Source organism: Schistocerca gregaria, chromosome 1 (assembly GCF_023897955.1).
Source record: "Schistocerca gregaria isolate iqSchGreg1 chromosome 1, iqSchGreg1.2, whole genome shotgun sequence".
NCBI classification, from domain to species: Eukaryota; Metazoa; Arthropoda; class Insecta; order Orthoptera; family Acrididae; genus Schistocerca; species Schistocerca gregaria.
In genome coordinates this window covers 220,543,182-220,565,429 of record NC_064920.1, presented here as the reverse complement: position 1 = coordinate 220,565,429, position 22,248 = coordinate 220,543,182, and the positions used below count along the sequence as shown (strand labels likewise).

At 43.3% G+C, this 22,248-nt stretch overlaps 1 protein-coding gene across 1 annotated transcript in view; it reads right to left on the bottom strand.

Moving 5' to 3' along the window:
- Nucleotides 1-8,072, bottom strand: part of LOC126337786 (uncharacterized) — a 68,724-nt gene extending 60,652 nt beyond the window's left edge. The window contains exons 1-2 of the mRNA XM_050001498.1: nt 8,034-8,072; nt 1,033-1,127 (exon numbers count right to left, since the gene is read on the bottom strand). Of these exons, the coding sequence (XP_049857455.1) occupies nt 1,033-1,127; nt 8,034-8,042 (104 nt within the window). The 5' untranslated portion in view covers nt 8,043-8,072. The remainder of the gene's footprint in view (nt 1-1,032; nt 1,128-8,033) is intronic.
- Between the last annotated feature and the right edge of the window lie 14,176 nt (nt 8,073-22,248).

Genomic DNA, 22,248 nt, shown 5'->3' with positions numbered 1-22,248 from the left:
CAGTAGTGGCGCTCGATGTATTGCAGTAGTTCGAGTAACGAAGATTTTTGTGAGGCAACTGATTCATGAAAGGTATAGGCTATTGTTAGTCAGTGCCATTCTTTTGTAGGGATTTTTGAAAGTCAGATTGCGTTGCGCTAAAAAGATTGTGACTCAGTTTAGTGTTGATCAGAATAAGTAAAGAGCGAAATGTCTGAGTACGTTCCGTTCTGCTCAGCTGTTTGAAAATCAAATAACGTAAGGGGTTTACCAGCACAGTAATTCAATAATTTTTCTAAGGGGACGTTTCAGACTTCTCACTTAAATTACTTTAGATACTTGTCACTTCTCTACCTTTGCACTTCAACACTTTTATTATCGAAGGCTTGACTTATTTTTCCAATGTGAATTCCCAAATGTGCTTTGTAGTTACATCAATGCCATATTAACCAACCGCACCTCAGTTCTCGCCATTATTCGCCTGTGCTTGCATCAACAACGTGACGTTCTCCCCACAATTTGAATTCCAGGCCTTAATTTTCTAGTGCCTGTTAACCTAAAACATCTGTTAGATTTAGTAATTTCGGAAGTGTTTTATCGATACCTCTTCGTTTGAGCTTACATATTTCAGTGTCATATCACATTTTAGAGACCGCTGTAGATCATATACACATTCCAAGCGACCAAGCTGGTGCGGTAGTTAGCACGCTGGACTCGCATTCGGGAGGACGACGTTTCAAATCCCTGCCCGGGCATGCAGAATTAAGTGTTCCGTGATTTCCCTAAATCACTCCAGGCAAATGTCGGGTTGGCTCTTTTGCAAAGGGCACGGCCGATTTCCGACCTCATCCTTTCGAAATCCGCGCTTGTGCTCTGTCTCTAATGACCTTACTGTCGATGGGACGTTAAATTCCAGTGTAACAGTTCTTCTCCCTCGTATAGGGTTTGGATGAATGTTTCCCACGGGTATACTATTAATCTGCGATTAAAAGTGATTTCATGTCAGAACTTATTGTTATAAAAAAAAACAGCTTGGTTGATTTGCAGACTTACCTGTGGGAGTCGTACTTCTTGGGCCCTGCGCTGATTCCCTGAGTAAGAAGAACCAGCATAATGGCCGCCAGTGCCACCGAAGCTAACACCTTACTCTGCAAAAAACACAAGCACACCGGCATATCAGTCTTTATTATCATTCAAGTTCAAGAATTTTGGGAGCTTGGAAAACGTCAGACTTCCGAAAATCCCGATGAAATTATCTACGCAGAAGTCCGTAAGTGATCGCACTGAAGTTGCAGCTGAATGAAATGTCGGCTCATTCCAGACTTCGTTCAGGTATGTCGCGAGCGTATACAAGCAGATTTAAAAGGTTTCGCACTAATTGATGTAACGGATAGTGGGCTCGAAAAACAAGTTTCTATCGGGGACCCACGGTCTAGTATGAACATTCTTTGGCAATCAGGCAGTTTGCACTATGCAAGCGCGCTCACAATCTGACGACTGTGAGCATGACAATAATCAAGTGAAGTCTGATAAGCCGCTAGTCCAGTTGGAAACAGATGCTGGAAATGAATTTGTTGTGACTAATGATCAGGATTTGAACTCTCGTTTCACGATCAGTCACCTAAACGCACGCCTCCAGGCCGTATTCAGCATTCATTATCATTGCTTCCGCTTATCACGAAATTTGCATGACAATGGCAGTAAGGTTTTATTATCATTTTTTGATTGTCATCATTTCATATCTTTTGCATATGCGTTGATTTAATTCCCATTAGCTCTACCTACTTGTCATTGATTCATTTCAGTTGGTCTATATCCGTTGTGGAAGGGCAGACCCATATCCTGCATAATGTTCGGTCCTCTAGTAGTCTCACTGCGGTATGGAGAATCACCTGTTTGAAAATCTTGTGTGCTTGGTGGTCCGCAGCTTCTAAGTATTTGTTAAAAGACGTATTGCTGTACACGATGACGTGCATGAAGAATATTTAATTGTCAGACCGGTATTTGGGCATAGAGCCCACCATCGATGGCACCTGATATAGAGGACAAACAAATAAATGACTTCCTTGTTATGTACGTCTGCATCAAGTGAGGTTTGTATCAAGTTTGAAATCTTTATATGTTAAAAATAGAGCTCATAGATCCCCAAAGAGATTAAAAATCTAATTACAGCCATGTCTGTGTGATTACGATGGGGTCCATTTTCTGTGGTACACAGATTGTCGTGACCGTAGTGTCCAGCGAGATCAAGAAGTGTGGCGGTTTAACGTTTGACAGTTGTAACATGTACGCACAACAAGCTGTGTACCACAGAGGTGATCACATAGAGATGGTTAGAATCAGACTTATTTACATTTCTACTGTAACGTATACACAAGATGTTCTTATGGTATAGACATGGGTATGTATATTGTATTTACGTTTTTGTCCTTTGTATCAGATGCCACTGATGATGATTTATATACATAAATACCGGCCTGTCAGTTAAATATTTTTACATGCATCTCATTGTATACAGTAACAAGCTTTTTAACAAATCATCTGTTTGTTTGAAAGTAATTGGAGGAAACGGGGAAAATGTACTCAGAAGACATCTTTTGTAGCGATAATCAGTTTGTTAAAATTCTTAAAAAGTTGAATGGTGCATCCAGTCTGTAAACATCGGTGAAGCATCTCTGTCGTTTACATCAACTTTTCCGTACAGACGCAGCATATCAGCTATGTCAGTTCATATGTAATGCTGCATGCCATGTTGATGTTGTCATAGTGCATATCGTGTTGATGTCTGCACTGCTACAGAATACATCTACCAAATTATAATGAGAACAGTGGTCGATGGAAACATGCAAACAGGTGCAAGATGGCTATTAGATACTCTCAGCGCGTCCCCCTTTTACTGATGGCTACTGGACTGCATAACTAACTATGGTACGTAAAAAAAGCAAAAGAAAATTTGACAGAGTCGTTCTCAAATTTTGACGCCACGGAGGCCTCAAAGAAGGCATTTCCTGTCAGAGGTTCCTTCCTGAAAAAGGGTTAATATGCCGTCCCGCACAATATATTAAGCGTTGCAGGTATTTTCCTGTAAAACCTTTATACAGATTCGAGATGGCCGCGGGATTCGATTTTTTAAAGCGCGGCGCTGACTATAATGGACTGCCACCGTGAAGTGTATGAAACGTACAGAGAATATTAACGAACTAATGGTTCATAGGTGCGTGCAATTCAGAACGTGAGAATGATCGGTTTGAAGAAGGAAGCGAGTGATCATTAAATTATTAAGGTATTGGTTTGCCAGTTAGACAAAACACGTGTTTCTCTATCTAGTGGCGTAGATTCCTAGCTGGAAAGTTGTCAAAAGGCGCCTTCAACATTCACAATCGGCACTTGGACCTTGCATCGTTTAGCTCTCAAGAGACAAGTGAACAAATTTAAACTCCCCTGGCGACGGTCGTAAACAAAATGGCGAAACAGATGACTGCCAATAGCTTATTTGTAGATATGCAGTGAAGAGTGCGAGTAAGCCACAGTGAAAAATCAACCGCAATTCGCCAGTCAGCACGAGAAAACGTAAGTAAACGCTGTTACAAATCCACAACTCTGACTAAAAATAGCATAGAGTACTAGACAGTGTTCCATAACAAAAACAAATCATTTTTATCAGACGGTCGCAGGTAACTTTATATAAAAGATCAATAATAACAATTCATTTAGCATCCAAATACAAATCAAGTACAGTTCGGAATATATTAACTGGAACGTTGGTAAGTGTAAAATGGAGCATACGCCAGATTTCTTACATCAGTACATAATTTACCTTAAATTATTAGGAAGTCTACTCTGAAAGTATTTGTCTGGAGCGTAGTCTTGAACAGAAATAAACCGTGGTCGATTAGTAGTTTATATATGAAGACAATAGAAGTTTTTGAAATGTTGTGCTACAGAAGATATCTGAAGATTGGATGGGTAGATTTAACAACTAATTACGAGGTATTGAATCGAATTGAGGAAAAAAGAAATTTATGTCACAGCTTGACTAAAAGAAGCGATAGGTTCATAGGGCGCATCTTGAGGTATCAAGGTATGGTCAGTTTGATAACGGTGGGAAGTATGGGAAATGAGAACTGTGGAGGGATATGTAGGCCCGAAGCAGGCTAAACTGGATGTGAGCTTCAGTAGCTATTGAGAGATGAAGAGGCTTGTACAACATAGAGCTGTATCAACCCACTCTTCGAACTGAAGATTACAACACCAAGGTTATATTCTAGGGGAAAAAATGGAGTATAGACATCTCTGTGTTGCAGATGAAATCTCGTATTGATACAGACTTGTGACTCATTTCATTTGACAGCCATAGGTCACAATAACGTAACAAAAGGAAAAGTCCAGCCACCATAAGTAACCTAAATAACAACAAAATTCAGATGTAAACATATTCATATTCATAAAATTACCAGTTATGCAGAAACCACTCGCAAAATCATGTTTTCAAGAAAAGTGTGTGTGAATTCTTATGAGACTTAATTGCTAAGGTCATCAGTCCCTAAGTTTACACACTACTTGTCCTAAATTATCCTAAGGACAAACACACGCATCCATGCCCGAGGGAGGACTCGAACCTCTACCGCGATCAGCCGCGATTTATTCACTTTTATTGACTTTATGTTTGACCTATGTTTAAGACAGTATTACTACTCAGGGCAATTATTGGTTAAAGCACCGACGATGGCTGTTAATGAGTTGAAATCGATTTGAAAAAGTGAATAAATAAAACATTACGTTGCGACTGGTTGCTGCATATTTGGTAATTTTATGGTTTACAGTCGCTGCACGACTTGAGAACCACATGGAGCCCATCATTCATATTCATATTCTTACTCCACAGTAAATTTCATCTGAGTGGGTTGATATTACGTTAGGCGTTAAACAGGGTTCGATCATGGGCCCCCTTTTGTTCTTGATATATGTGAATGACATCCCTTCCTATCTGAAAAAAGAAACTAAACTGACACTGTCTGCTGATGATACAAGCATCATTATTAATCCAGTAAAAGAAACTCCAATAGAAAAAGATGCAAATAATGCCTTCGGAAAAGTTATTGATTGGTTTTCTGCGAATGGGCTTACTCTGAACTTTGAAAAAACACAGTACATCCACTTTTCTAATGCAAGGAGTACAGTTCCTTCAATAAATGTAACACTTCAACAGAAGTCAGTAGCCAGTGTAGAGCATATTAAGTTTCTGGCTGTACATATAGATGAGAATCTTAATTGGAAAATTCATGTTTTGGATCTCCTAAAGCGACTAGGTTCAGCAACTTTTACAATCAGAATAATTGCTCATTTTGAGGATATAGAAATTGGCAAGCTAACATACGTTGCATACTTTCACTCTCTGATGTCATACGGAATAACATTTTTGGGTTACTCAACACATAGGCAAAAAGTATTCACTGCTCAAAAGAATAATGTGTGTGGCTGATAGTCACAAATCTTGTAGGCATCTCTTTAAAAGGTTAGTAATTCTTAAAACAGCCTCACAGAACATTTACTCAATAATGAAATTTGTTCTGAACAACATGGACCAGTCTCAACAGTGACAGTCATCATTATAATACTAAAAGGAAGAAAGACCTACATTATCCTCTACTTAACCTGTCTTTGGCACAGATAGGGGTAAAATATGCTGCTGTAAGACTTTGCGCAAATTACCATATGAAATAAAAATCTGACAGACAGCAGTAACAGTTTTAAAAATTTATTGAAATCATATCTCCTTGGCAACTCCTTCTATACCATAGATGAATTCTTGAACAGGAATAAATAAATGTATAGGTATAATACATCCACTTTGTGCCATTTAAGGGAATGGGGTACGTAATAAAAAGTTTAAACGTTTTCTTTTCCTTTTTCTTCTTTTTTTTAAAAAAAACCTCATTCATGTGTGCATTTCTGAGGCAGTTGACACTTTCTACATCATAACGGTTACCGTGAGATAGATCAATGTAGCACGTTACTAACTAACTAACGCTTGCTACATCAAGGTGCAGACCAGCTTAGAGAACTGGTTGAAGACGCAGGCGGCTTCCTTCAATGACGAGTGAATTGGAAATTGGTACCATCCTATTACAAATGTCTAAGTCACAATGGCGACTTTGTGGACAAGTAGCTGTAAGGTGTAGCTAAACGAGGTCAACGGAAGTGTCCGATTCCATCCGTCTTCTTATACCAATGACGTCACCAATATGGCGGAAATGACTATTCTAAACGTCTCCAATATGGGGCCTATGATGTCACTACATACACACGGCAACAATAAGACAATAAGAAACGAAAATACGTATAAATAAGACAAAAACAAATTCCTCGTGAAATACACTCAAACTAACGGGACAACCGCGGGAAATTGGGGTTTTTCGGGAGGGGACAAGCTACATAAGAATAAAAAAAACACACCACGATCCCAAAACACACAAAAAGACGAACAAAAAAAAATTACAAAATCTATAGGAATCGGACACTTCCCTTGACCTGCTAAACGTTGCAAATACAACATTCTTGATTTACACTGTGGTTTTCATTTCGCTATCGATTGGACCTTGGAGGAAAAAAGAAGCAGCCCTTCAAACGCACTGAAGGAACAAAAATCGCGATACCAAGAAGAGGTTGTGCGACATAAACGAAAGTTGGTAGGCGTGTTTCTTCATCTGAAAGATGGTGTCTATCCAAGTTTCGCGCCAGTCGCATAACAGTGGAGCTAGTAGTGCCACAACGAGGATGTAAATCAGGTTTGCTTTAAATAACGCTGTAACGGTCGTCAGCGTTAGTTACCTTTGAAATTGGACGTGGTGAGTTGATGTTAGTCAAGAACGCTTTTAAGGCGACAAAGACGCCGTTATCAACACGTCACTGAGTTTGAACGAGGGTCGCGTAATAGGGCTACAAGAAACTGGATGTTCCTTCTTCGATATTTCAGGTAGACTTGGCAGGAATGTACATGATTCTGGCAGCGGTGGTCACGGTACGGTCGCAAGAAGAGAGGGCTCCGGATGGCTAGTTAGCACTACCGAGACCATGGTGTTTGGCGTGGAGTTGTTGCGCATCGTACTGCATCTACATAGAAACTTGAGCAGCAGTTGGTACCACAGTGGTACAACGAAGGTTACTTCAAGGATAGCCCCGAGCCACACACCCTGTAGCGTGTATTCCACTGTCCCCAAACCCTCTCCATTTGCGACTTCAGAGTTGAGAAGTGAGAGCTCATTGGAGGCCAGGGTTGAGGTCTGTCGTGTTCTCTCATGAAAGCTGGTTCTTCCTTGGTGGCAGTGATGGCCGCGTGTGGGTTAGAAGGTGGCCAGTTGAGGATCAGTACCCAACCTGTCTGTGTGTTAGACACACTGGACCTACACCTTGAGTTATGATCTGGGGTTTGATTTTCTAGGACAGCAGCAGCACTCTCGTTGTTATCCCAGGCACCTTGCCTGCGAATTTGTACGTCACTCTGGTGATTCGACCTGTTGTGCTGCCAATGATGAGCAGCATTCCAGAGAACGTTTTCAAACAAAGTAACTCTCTCCCACACACCGCCGTTGTAAAGCAACAGCAACATATCCTATGGAGCGTCGACATGTTGCCTTAGCGTGCTAGATCACCAGATTTGTCTCCAGTCGTCGGACAACTCCAGCATTAACGGTCCCTGTATTGACCGAAATATGCAACAAGCACGCAACTCCAGCCCACAAACTGACATTCGATAACTGCACAACACGATGCATGCACGTTTGCATTCAACATCCTGACGGTTACATCTGCATTTCACAATTGCAGTGGCTCATCTCACGCTTACATTAACCTACGATCTTGCAATGTTAATCACATAAATGTGTTACTTAGATAAATGTATTCCCAAAATTTCATTACTCTACAGTAATTATGTTTTGGTGTTGCGACTACACCAGTGGTGAAAAATGTTTGGGGAATAAATCAAAATAGTGTTTTAGCAAGACGGTGGTTATTACTACCCCACTGTCAAGGCCGCGCGAGCTGTGACTCACCTGTGCCATGTCGCGCAGTACTGAGGTGCCGTGGTGCGGTGTGTGAGTGAGTGCTCGGCGGCAGGGCGCAGGCCCCTACTTATAGCCACGGCTGTCGCGGGACGCGTCACGCCGCATCCTCTTGTCTTGCGTTCTTTTACGCACGCGTGCTTCTGCGTAGCGGATGCTGCTCTCTGCCGGGGGAGGAGAAAGGCCTCTCCGCGTCACGCAAACCGCCCGCCCAACGGCCGTGGTTAAATAACGCCACAGTCGTAGTTGGAAGGATGTCACTAATGTAAATACACTACTGGCGACACCAAGAAGAAATGCAGATGATAAACGGGTATTCATTCGACAAATATATTATACCGCAACTGACAGTGATCACATTTACACGCAATTTGAGTGCATAGATCCTGAGAAATCAGTACCCACAACAACCACCTCTGGCCGTAATAACGGCTTTGATACGCCTGGGCATTGAGTCAGAGCTTGGATGGCGTGTACAAGCACAGCTGCCCATGCGGCTTCAACACGATACCACAGTTCATCAAGAGTAGTGACTGGCGTATTGTGACGAGCCAGTTGCTAGGCCACCATTGACCAGACTTTCAATTGGTGAGAGATCTGGAGAATGTGCTGGCCAGGGCAGCAGTCGAACATTTTCTGTATCCAGAAAGGCCCGTACAGGACCTGCAACATGCGGTCGTGCATTATATTGCTGAAATGTGGTGTTTCGCAGGGCTCGAGTCAAGGGTAGAGTCACGGGTCGTGAAACATCTGAAATGTAATGTCCACTGTTCAGAGTGCCGTCAATGCGAACAAGAGGTGACCGAGACGTGTAACCAAAGGCACCCCATACCATCACGCCGGGTGATACGCCAGCATGGCGATGACGAACACACGCTTCGAATGTGCGTTCACCGCGATGTCGCCAAACACGGATGCGTCCAGCATGATGCTCTAAACAGAACCTGGATTCATCCTAAAAAATGACGTTTTGCCATTCGTGCACCCAGGTTCCTCGTTGAGTACACCATCGCAGGCGCTCCTGTCTGTGATGCAGCGTCAAGGGTAACCGCGGCGATGGTCTCCGAGCTGAGAGCCCATGCTGCTGCAAACGTCGTCGAACTGTTCGTGTAAATGGTTGTTGTCGTGCATACGTCCCCATCTGTTGACTCAGGGATCGAGACGTGGCTGCACGATACGTTACAGCGACGCGGATAAGATGCCTGTCATCTCGACTGCTAGTGATACGAGGCCGTTGGGATACAGCAAGGCATTCCGTATTACCCTCCTGAACCCACATATTCCATATTCTGCTAACAGTCATTGGATCTCGACCTACGCAAGCAGCAATGTCTCGATACGATAAACCGCAATCGCGATAGGCTACAATCCGACCTTTATCAAAGTCGGAAACGTAATGGTACGCATTTCTCCTCCTTACACGAGGCTTCACAACAACGTTTCACCAGGCAACGCCGGTCAACTGCTGTTCGTGTATGAGAAATCGGTTGGAAACTTTCCTCATGTCAGCACGTTGTAGGTGTCGCCACCGGCGCCAACCTTGTGTGAATGCTCTGAAAACCTAATCATTTGCATTTCACAGCACTTTCTTCCTCTCGGTTAAATTTCGCGTCTGTACCAAATCATCTTCGTGGTATAGCAATTTTAATGGCCAGGAGTGTAGTTCTCTGTACAGCCTGGCGGAGGCGTGGTCGATCTCTGCAGTGTACGCAGCCATCTTCTTACGGCGTCAAGTCCATCTCCGCGATAACTGGAAACAGAGGACGAACTTCTCAGTCGCAGAGTAGATACTTTTATTGTTCAAACATGACCGGTTTCAACACTCTTATGCTGCCATCATCTGATCTTATGGAATTTCTTATAAAAGTGCCCCAGGTGTTAAAATGCACACAGTTGATAAAATTGTAAGTAGGCTGTTTAGGTTTTCTTATTGGTAACGCCGCTTAGCGCTCGGTATGAAAAATCACTGGCTGTGCTGTGCGCAGTGTGTGTTTAGTTTGCATTGTTGTCTGCCATTGTAGTGTTGAGCAGAGGCAGCTGGATGCTTACAGCGCGTAGCGTTGCACAGTTGGAGGTGAGCCGCCAGCAGTGGTGGACGTGGGGAGAGAGATGGCGGAGTTTTGTAATTTGTAAGACTGGATGTCATGAACTATCATATATATTTTGACTATTAAGGTAAATACACTGTTTGTTCTCTATTAAAATCTTTCAATTGCTAACTATACCTATCAGTAGTTAGTGCCTTCCGTAGTTTGAATCTTTTATTTAGCTGGCAGTAGTGGTGCTCGCTGTATTGCAGTAGTTCGAGTAACGAAGATTTTTGTGAGGTAAGTGATTTGTGAAAGGTATAGGTTAATGTTAGTCAGGGCCATTCTTTTGTAGGGATTATTGAAAGTCAGATTGCGTTGCGCTAAAACTATTGTGTGTCAGTTTAAGCACAGTCGTGTATAAATTGTTCTAAGGGGACGTTACATAAAATGCTCGGACCATCCTGCACATCGGCGGCGAAATGACTGTCCCATGGTTGCCGTACGGCACTGAGCTGCCGGGGAGTGTTTATAGTCGGACCCGCTACAATGTTACCTATCTCGGCGCTGGATGCCGTAACGCACTAGTACAAGCGAACTGATAATTTTCTGTGGTTACAGGCGTGTGGCGAGTTTTGGAGTGTCATGTTCGCCGCCGGTATGCATGCATGGTACGCGTATGTTATCAACTGTGTCCATTTTACAAACTGCGCGCATTTTAATAACTTGATTTTTGTCGAAATATGAGGGGCGTTTGAAAAGTCCGTGCTAAAATAAAAACTACTTACGTGTTTCTTCTTTATTTTTCGACTGTCTCCTTTTAGACTGATACGATTCGTCCAACGCTGTTCTAATTTGTTGTTCCTTTACGAATAATATGAATTGTCCAAGTCTGCAAAATAGCTATTAGTTGCTGCAAATCACCTCCTCGTTTGAATAAAATCATTGTCCCGCCAGCCAATTCTTCAAACTGGGGATCAAACAGTGGTCTGAGGGAGCCAAGTCTGGAGAAAAGGGGGGATGTGAAGCGAGTTGGAATCCTATTTCCATTAATTTTGCGACCACAACTGCTGAGATGTGTGATGGTGCACTGTCGTGATGGAAAAGGACTTTTTTGCGGTCCAATCGTCGGAGTTTTTCTTGCAGCTCGGTTTTCAAATGATCCAATAACGATGAATAATGTGCACCTGCAATAGTTTTACCGGTGAGGATTATCCCTTGTGAATCCCAAAAGATAGTCGCCATAACCTTTCCGGCCGAAGGGATGGTCTTCGCCTTTTTTGGTGTAGATTATCCCTTGGCAACCCATTGTTTAGACTGGTGTTTGGTCTCAGGAGTATAGCAATGTATCCATGTTGCATCTACAGTGACGAAACGACGCTGACAGTCCTGCGGATTCTTCCTGAACAGCTGCTAACCATCCTAGCAACTCTTCACACGATTCCGTTTTTGGTCAAGTGTCAGCAATCGCGGAACTCATCTTGCGGGTAGCTTTCTCATGTCCAAATGTTTGTGCAAAATATTATGTACCCTTGCATTCGAGATGCCCACAGCACTAGCAATCTCACGCACCTTAACTCTTCTGCCACCCGTCACCATATCATGGATTTTATCAATGATTTCTGGAGTCGTAACCTCCACAGGGCATCCAAAACGTTCAGCATCACTTGTGTCCATATGGCCACTTTGAAAATTTTGAAACCACTTATAAACTGTTCTAATCGAGGGTGCAGAGTCACCGCAATGTTTACCAAGCTTCTCTTTAGTCGCCTGAGGCGTTTTGCCTTTCATAAAGTAATGTTTAATCACCACACGAAATTCTTTTTCGTCCATTTTTTGACAATCATTCAACTTCCTTGATTCACACAAATTCCAAACACAAATAAATAGATCAATATGGCTGTCACTTGTTGTACGTTCCTTCCAAAGATGCTACTAACTAAACATGACCTCGATACGCGTCGGTGGTGCCTTGGACTTTTCCAACGCCCCTCGTATGTGCACCAATGAAGTGTCTTTTGTGCTCTGACTTCATGTAATGTAACGTGACAATTTTATAACACATTCCATGAGATCAGGCGATGGCAGCATTAAACTGTTGATAACTGGTCTCCTCTGAACAATAAAAATGTCAACACAGCGATCACGGCGTACGAAATGCGTTCTTCACTGCCAACCGTACATATCGACCCACACTGCATCATGTGTATCTTACAAAATAAAATAATGTTTTATTTTTAACAAAGTCTGGAGAAAGAGTCATTGGGGACAATCTAGCAGCTGTACTAAATTTACAAGCCTGGATAGGCTAAATGACAATATTAATACTGCCGTTGAATACGTTTGTCTCCTTCAAACCCTGTGGCGGGAAACCAAATAAAGTTCCGAACGATGGGGTCGTAAACAGTATGACACGCGGAAGTTGGAGTCGGTCGTGGAAACATGAATAGCCGAAGTTGCAAAGGCGAGCACTGATGACGAGTGGCAAATCTGGGTATGACTCCCGGTCCGACACAAATTTTCATGCGTCATCGATGGGTAACATCTTCACACCTGTTGCAGCTAATGTCAGAATGTAACTGTGTGCCGGGCCATGAGTCGAACTCGGGACTTTTGAATTTCGCAGGCAAGTGTTCTACCGACTGAGCTACTTAACCGCGATTCAAGACCGAGCACGACTCACGACTGGTCGTCACAGCTTTGCTTCTGCCATTACCTCATTTTCTACCTTACAAACTTCACAGAAGTTATCCTGCGAAATTTACAAGACTAGCTCTCCTGGAAGAAAGGATATTGCGGAGACATGGCTTAGCCATTCCTTCCTTATAGGAGTGTTCGACCTGTAAGTTTCGCAGGAGAGATTCTGTGACATGTGGAAGGTAGGAGATAAGGTACTGGCAGAAGTAGAGCTGTAAGAACGGGTCGCGAGCCCTGCTTGGGTAGCTCAGTCGCTTCAGTCGGAGATTTGGCTGCTCTCTGTAGTAAAAAACTGAGTGAAAGGATCAACAACGAACTTCAACGGATGTCATGTGTCGTCCGCTACGACCAAACACAACGAACGAAATGAATAAATAAATAAATAAATAAAGAAGTTGGCTCCAAAACCGAGTCATCGATTCATGGTCTGCCCACAATTTTAATCAGCCAGAAAGATTAATATCAGCGCACACTCCTCTGTAGTGTAAAAACGTCATTCTGGGAATGGCAGGGAGATCCTGCAACTGAAAATAAATTTCATAAAAATAATGTTTGTCTGGTTGCCAGAAGTGTCTTTTTTGTTTTTCTTTTCAGTACACTAGTAAACCGGAGGGGGAGGGAATTGGGGGGGGGGGGGGGCTCTAAAGATTCGAACTCTCACGCATAACACAGCATCAAACGTCTGATTAGTTTAGAAGTAAGATAATGTCTTAAATATTTAACGTTTGTGGTTGAAGATGCAAACCCGCTTCAATGGTATAAGTGGATACTGTCTCTGAAATGGGTAGCGGATAGAGCTAGAAGTAAAAACATAATAAACTAGAACATTAAACTTGATGCTGAAGTTTTACCTCGCGAAAAACGCAATAAAAGCGAAAAACTAATTTCCTTTCATTATTTTGCGAGAGAAAAAGTTTAGAAAAGCTTTGAAATAATTTTAAAAGTTTGTTGGAGGTCGGTAAGTGCTCTTATCATCCGTCACTGAATTAGATCAGTTTGGGACAATTTCCGCTCCGTTTTAAGAAAGATAGTTTTTCGTCTCCTGAACTGTGTGTCGTACAATGATATAACATTGCAGATAGATTCAATGTTATACATGGATACTGTACGTAAAATTTGTTACGGCGAGAGTTAGTAGTGAATAGTTTGTAATGCTTGCACGATCAGCGAAAATTTAGTAAGCCATAAACTTTTTTCCTTTAAATTTATTTTGGACGGTATCAGAGAGAAAAGTTTCGAAAAAGTTTGAAATTATGTGTAAGGTTTACTGTAGGTCTCTAACGCTCTCATTCTCAAATAAAGGATGAATTTAGACTCAATAATTTGTGTGCTCCGACTTTAGACTGCCTCGTCACCTATACACAGTTTTTAACTTTAATACTTGACGTACTGCGTTAAACGTTTAACGTAAGAGTACGCCTCTTAATGAGTAGTTTATGACAGCATCTTGGATTTTTTTATTCGTTCAATAACTATATGAAATACTGAAAATTAAATTTCTGTTGCCCCTGGATGACGCTAGATAGGCATCCTGCAACTTGAACGTGTGATCAGGTGACCGTTTTAGTCGTTCAGTAACATGTAAGGGGCAGTCAAATTAAAACAAGACAGATGGAAAAAAGTAAGTAAACTTTTTGTTGAAACTTACTGGCAGATTAAAACTGTGTGCCGGACCGAGACTCTGCAAGGTTTGCAGGAGAGCTTCTGTAAAATTTGGAAAGTAGGCGACAAGATATTGGCACAAGCAAAGCTGTGAGGAGGGGGCGTGACTCGTACTTGGGTAGCTCAGATGGTAGAGCACTTGCCCGGAAAGGCAAAGGTCCCGAGTTCGAGTCTCGGTCAGATACACAGTTTTAATCTGCCAGGAAGTTTCATATCAGCGCACACTCCGCTGCAGAGTGAAAATCTCATTCTGGAAACCTCCCTCAGGCTCTGGCTAAGCCATTTCTCCGCAATATCCTTTCTTTCAGGGGTGCTAGTTCTGCAAGGTTCACAGGAGATGGTGGTGGTAGTGGTTAGTGTTTAACGTCCCGTCGACAACGAGGCCATTAGAGACGGAGCGCAAGCTCGGGTTAGGGAAGGATTGGGAAGGAAATCGGCCGTCTCCTTTCAAAGGAACCATCCCGGCATTTGCCTGAAACGATTTAGGGAAATCACGGAAAACCTAAATCAGGATGGCCGGAGACGGATTGAACCGTCGTCCTCCCGAATGCGAGTCCAGTGTGCTAACCACTGCGCCACCTCGCTCGGTATGTTCACAGGAGAGCTTCTGTAAAGTTTCGAAGGTAGGAGACGAGATACTGACAGAAGTGAATCTGTGAGGACAGGGCGTGAGTTGTGCTTGGGTAGCTCAGATGGTCAGCCGGCACGGTAGTTCAGCGTGTTCGGTCAGAGGGTTACGTGCCCTCTGTAATAAAAAAACTGAGTTAATCGAGCAACTACGAACTTAACCGGATGTCTTACGACGTCCGCCCCGAGCAGATGAAACGAACACAAGTGAACAAAATGAGATTTAAAAAAAATTAAAAAAAGATGGTAGAGCACTTGCCCGCGAAAGGCAAAAGTCTCGTGTTCGAGTCTCGGTCCGGCGCACAGTTTTAATCTACCAGGAAGTCTCATATCAGCGCACACTCCGCTGCGGAGTGAAAATCTCATTCTGGAAACTTTTTGTGGTTCATAAAGCTATTAATACGTTTATTCTACTGTGACACAAGACGGTCAATGCCTTCGTGGAAAAATGTCTGGGGTTAGCTAGGGAACCGTGACTGTACCCAAACTTGCACCTCTTCGTCCGAAGCAAATCGACGGCCAAGAATGTTTTCCTTCGGGGCTCCAAAAGCATGGCAGTTGCAGGGGGAGAGATCAGGACTGTATGGAGGACGTGCAAGGCCTTACCTTCGTGCATCATACTCGAAACAATCATGTCACCATGTGAGCGGGCATTATCCTGCAACAGAATGACGCCGACTGTCAACATACCTGGCTGTTCGGACTTCAATTTTTGCAACGTGTTCACGTACTGCTGTGTATTCATTGTGATGCCGTGCTCCAGAAAGCCAGTGAGTAGCGGGCTCTTGCAGTCAGAGAAAAGGTTAGGCCTATCATGATTTTCCAGGAGATGGTATGCTTTTTGTTTCGACTACGATGCGTAAGTTTCGTTGGGAATCCCTTACACATTCTCCATACAGTCCCTATCCTTCCCCAAGCGATTTCCGTATTTGTGGAGACCTGAAGAAAGACATTTGTGGCCGTCGATTTTCTTCGGACGTAGATGTTCATGCGTTGGTACAACTACGTTTCCGTAGGCAACCGCTAACTATTTTCCATGAGTGCATTGACCGTCTTGTGTCACACTGGGATAAATGTACACTCCTGGAAATGGAAAAAAGAACACATTGACACCGGTGTGTCAGGCCCACCATACTTGCTCCGGACACTGCGAGAGGGCTGTACAAGCAATGATCACACGCACGGCACAGCGGACACACCAGGAACCGCGATGTTGGCCGTCGAATGGCGCTAGCTGCGCAGCATTTATGCACCGCCGCCGTCAGTGTCAGCCAGTTTGCCGTGGCATACGGAGCTCCATCGCAGTCTTTAACACTGGTAGCATGCCGCGACAGCGTGGACGTGAACTATATGTGCAGTTGACGGACTTTGAGCGAGGGCGTATAGTGGGCATGCGGGAGGCCGGGTGGACGTACCGCCGAATTGCTCAACACGTGGGGCGTGAGGTCTCCACAGTACATCGATGTTGTCGCCAGTGGTCGGCGGAAGGTGTACGTGCCCGTCGATCTGGGACCGGACCGCAGCGACGCACGGATGCACGCCAAGACCGTAGGATCCTACGCAGTGCCGTAGGGGACCGCACCGCCACTTCCCAGCAAATTAGGGACACTGTTGCTCCTGGGGTAACGGCGAGGACCATTCGCAACTACCCTGGCCAGCAAGATCTCCGGATCTGTCCCCCATTGAGCATGTTCGGGACTGGATGAAGCGTTGTGTCACGCGGTCTGCACGTCCAGCACGAACGCTGGTCCAACTGAGGTGCCAGGTGGAAATGGCATGGCAAGCCGTTCCACAGGACTACATCCAGCATCTCTGCGATCGTCTCCATGGGAGAATAGCAGCCTGCATTGCTGCGAAAGGTGGATATACACTGTACTAGTGCCGACATTGTGCATGCTCTGTTGCCTGTGTCTATGTGCCTGTGGTTCTGTCAGTGTGATCATGTGATGTATCTGACCCCAGGAATGTGTCAATAAAGTTTCCCCTTCCTGGGACAATGAATTCACGGTGTTCTTATTTCAATTTCCAGGAGTGTATTAACAGTTATGATGAATGGCTTTTTAATAATAAAAAGTTTACTTTATTTTTCCTATCTCGATTTTCATTTGACAATACTTTATAGATGCTACAAAGTAGAAAAAAATCTATGGATCTTAAATTAAGCGAAAAACTCGGCGGCCAATAATGGAGTCGTCGTTAATGGGACAAAATCAATCGGCGACAGGTAATTTAGAGATTACTCCAGTGGAGTGCTATAGCGGCGCTACTGTTTACAATATACGTTTTGCAGTGAATAGCGTCGGAAGTTACGCGAGGCTGGTTCCCAGGCAGTTATGTTGCCTTTACGAAGGCTGCAACGCCGCAAGACCGTAGCGAAATGCAGAGAGGCCTACACACTGACGATTGGTGCAGCGTCCGGCAGTTGATCATGAAGAAGTAGATGTAATGTACTGGGCATTAATAGGCGAGGAGCTCCATTATCGTCCCATCGCACTACTGATGCCAGATCACCCGAAACAGCAACTACCTTACAACACCGAAGAGTATCCGCTCCGGAATGACATACAGTGGAAAGGACACATAAGACCTGTCGTACGAAAAACAGACGACAGGCTAGGATTCATTGGAAGGAGCCATACGTATTACGGATGGCCGTATATAATTATTTATGTATGTACGAGTACGTGTGTATGTATATTTGTACCACATATCCTACTAAGCCACAGACTCGATTTCAGCCAAAATTAGTACAGATATCATTTGATGTCTGGAAAGAATACCTGTAGGGGTTAAGAACCACCTATTTACCAAAGGCATGGAGGTGGGAGTGAAAAACTAGTGTAACCCATGACGCGCAAATACCCTTACTTTACACAGACTTCGAGTTGTTGGAAGCCCCTGCACACATACTGACCCTCTATAGCCGTCTATAATTGCGATAGTGTTGCCGGTGCAGGATTTTGTGCACCTCTCCGTAATGTCCCATAAATATTCGATGAGATTCATCTCGAGAGAGCTAGGTGGTGTGCTCATTCGCTCGAATTGTCCAGAATGTTCTTCAGACAAGTCGCGAACAAATGTGGCCTGGTGACATGGCACAATCTCATCCATGAAAATTCCATCATTCTTTGGTAACATGCAGCCCATGAGGGATTGCAAAGCTTCTCCAACTAACTCAGTTGTACCAGTGGAGCCAGTCCATTCCATGTAAACACAGTACACACCATTATGGAGCCTTGCACAGTGCCTTGTTGACAACTTGGGCCCGTGGGCTTGTGGGGTCTGCGCCACACTCGAAGCCTACCATCAGCTCTCACCAACTGAAATCGGGACTCAACCGACCAGGCCACGACTCTCCAGCCTTCTAGGATCCAACTGGCATGTTCACGAGCCCAGGAGAGACACTGCAGGCGATGTCGTGCTGTAAGCAAAGGCATTCGCGTCCGTCGTCTGCTGCCATAGCCCGTTAACGTCAAGTTTCGCCGCACTGTCCTACCGAATACGTTCCTCGTTGTCGCACATTGACTTCTGCGGTCGTTTCACGCAGTTTTGCTTATCGGTTAGCAATGACTACACGAACGCCGCTACTCTCGGTCGTTAAGTGAAGGAGGTCGGCCACTGCGTAGTCCGTGATAAGAGGTAAGGCTGACGTTTAGTGTTCTCGACATACTCTTGGCACTGTAGATCTTGGAATATTGAATTCCCTAACGATTTCCGTAATGGAATGTCTCATACGTCTAGTCCAGCTGCCATTCCGTGTTCAGAGACTGTTAATTCCCATCGTGCTGCCATAATTACGTCGAAAACCTTTTCGCATGAATCTGAGAAAAATAACAGTTCCACCAATGCACTGCCTGGAAACCTGCTGGGCAGAACAGGTGATTAGGATTGTGGGAAGGGCCGCATGCTGGGCGGTGTGGCCGTGCGGTTCTAGGCGATACAGTCTGGAACCGCGTGACCGATACGATCGCAGGTTCTAATCCTGCCTCGGGCATGGATGTGTGTGATGTTCTTAGGTTAGTTAGGTTTAAGTAGCTCTAAGTTCTAGGGGACTGATGACCACAGACGTTAAGTCTCATAGTGCTCAGAGCCATTTGAACCATTTTGAAAAGGGCCAAATAATGTTGGGGTCAGTTTCACCTTAAAATTGTAATTTATTGTAATTTGATAACACATTTACAACCAAAGCAGCACAGAGCCGAATCTCTACAACTACGAGTCTCAAACTCCAAATCTTTCACGCCTGAAGGCCTCCAAACAAGAAATCTTAAAAATCAACAAGGTAAGTTTAAAGTGAGTGGAAACAGGCAGTTACAATTACAAATAAAATAATTAAAATAATTAAAATTTATATATATCACAGCTAGGCTGAAAGCCTCAAGGCAACGATTGATAGACAAACATAAACAAGATGCAATAAAAACGGCTGAAGGCCCACAATAAAATTTTCAAGCTTTTAAAATAATTTACCATAACCTTTCAAAGGCAGAAGGTCGCAATATTTAAACTTGGAAGGTAATCTTAAGAATAAGGTTCCAAGCCGCAATGTTTAAGCTTGAAAGGTAATTTTAAGAATAAGGTTCCAAGGCTAAAGGCCCACAATTAATTTTCCAAAATTTAAAAATAATATAACCATAAGCCCTAAGTTTTTAGTAGCTAAAAGCGGAATAAAAGAAAACACAACACACTGGCAATAACCTTTCAGCAAATATCCACTTGCCGGAACTCAAACTTACTTACATAAAACACAGTAAAACAAGAATTTTCCTTTTATCATTGGCTATGATAGATTATAAACAGAAAATTAAACACCGGTGAGAAAGACAGTAAAGACAACAGCTCTCAGAAACCTCCAGGGGATCGGTCTGCCCTCGTTCTCTTAGGTGAGACAGGTGGTGAGCCCAACTACAAATTGATGCGTCGGAACCCAACTAAGAGACAGCCACGGACCGACCGACAAACGACTTCCTTGCCACCAATCGGTACATGAGAATTCAAACACAAAATGTTACGGATGTGATTATCCACAATCAAATATGTGTATTTATAAAGCTGTCAAAACTACACACCGTGTTGGACAGCGATAACAGGTGTGGAAAGGACACTGCATGAAATTATGTTAGTGGCCAGGGCAGGTAACCGGAACACTAACGGCCACAAGGCAGAAAATTCCGCTGGTGCACTTGAATTATTGTTGTTGTTGTTATGGTCTTCAGTCCAGAGACTGGTTTGATGCAGCTCTCCATGCTACTCTATTCTGTGCAAGCTTCTTCATCTCCCAGTACCTACTGCAGCCTACATCCTTCTGAATCTGTTTAGTGTATTCATCTCTTAGTCTCCTTCTACGATTTTTACCCTCCACGCTGCCCTCAAATACCAAATTGGTGATCCCTTGATGGCTCAGAATATGCCCTACCAACGGATCCCTTCTTCTAGTCAAGTTGTACCACAAAATTCTCTTCTCCCCAATCCTATTCAATACTTCCTCATTAGTTATGCGATCTACCCATCTAATCTTCAGCGTTCTTCTGTAGCACCACATTTCGAAAGCTTCTACTCTCTTCTTGTCTAAACTATTTATCGTCCACGTTTCACTTCTATGTATGGCTACACTCAACACAAATACCTTCACAAAAGGCTTCCTGACACTTAAATCTACACTCGATGTTAACAAATTTCTCTTCTTCACGTACGCTTTCTTTGCTATTGCCAGTCTACATTTTATATCCTCTCTACTTCGACCGTCATCAGTTATTTTGCTCCCCAAATTGCAGAACTCATTTACTACTTTAAGTGTCTCATTTCCTAATCTAATGCCCTCAGCATCCCCCGATTTAATTCGACTTCATTCTATTATCCTCGTTTTGCTTTTGTTGATGTTCATCTTATATCCTCCTTTCAAGACACTGTCCATTCCGTTCAGCTGCTCTTCCTTTGCTGCCTCTGACAGAGTTACAATGCCATCAGCGAACCTCACGGTTTTTATTTTTTCTCCGTGGATTTTAATTCCTACTCACAATTTTTCTTTTGTTTCCTTTAGTGCTTGCTCAATATACAGATTGAATAACATTCGGGATAGGCTAGAACCCTGTCCCACTCCCTTCCCAACCACTGCTTCCCTTTCATGCCATGTACACTTATAACTGCCATCTGGTTTCTGTACAAATTGTAAATAGGCTTTCGCTCCCTGTATTTTACCCCTGCCACCATCAGAATTTGAAAGAGAGTATTACGGTCAACATTGTCGAAAGCTTTGTCTAAGTCTACAAATGCTACAAACGTAGGTTTGCCTTTCCTTAATCTATTTTCTAAGGTAAGTCGTAGGGTAAGTACTGCCTCACGTGTTCCAACATTTCTACGGAATCCAAACTGATCTTCCCCGAGGTCGGCTTCTATCACTTTTTCCATTCGTCTGTTAAGGATTCATGTTAGTATTTTAAGGCCGTGGCTTATTACACTGATCGGTAATTTTGACATCTGTCAACACCTGCTTTCTTTGGGAGTGGGATTATTATATTCTTCTCGAAGTCTGAAGGTATTTCACCTGCCTCGTACATCTTGCTCACCAGATGGAAGAGTTTTGCCATGGCTGGCTCTTCCAAGGCTGTCAGTAGTTCTAATGGAATATTGTCTACTCCCATGGCCTTGTTTCGAGTTAGGTCTTTCAGTGCTCTGTTAAAACTCTTCACGCAGTATCATACCTCCCATTTCATCTTCATCTATATCCTCTTCCATTTCCATAATATTGTTCTCGAGTACATTGCCCTCCTATAGACTCTCTATATACTCCTTCCACCTTTCTGCTTTCCCTTCTTTGCTTAGAACTGGGTTTCCATCTGAGTTCTTGATGTTCATGCAAGTGGTTCACTTTTCTCCAAACGGAAACTTTTTGATTGCTCCTTATAGTAAGAGATAAACTTTTTTCCTTTCATTATTATTGTGAGGGGTGTCAGGGAGGTAAAGTTTCGAAATGGTTTGAAGTTATGTGTAAAGTATGTTGAACTCTCATTCTCAGATACTGGACGAATATAGTATGGGTAACTTGAGCGCCATGTATCACACTGTTTCAAGATATATACTCAGTTTTTAACTTTTATGCTTCACTCAGGAAGGCTGTATCTCTTGTTGAGTAGATGACAGTATTTTAAACTTTTGAATTGGGTTAATAATTTCATGAAATAATAAAAATCTAA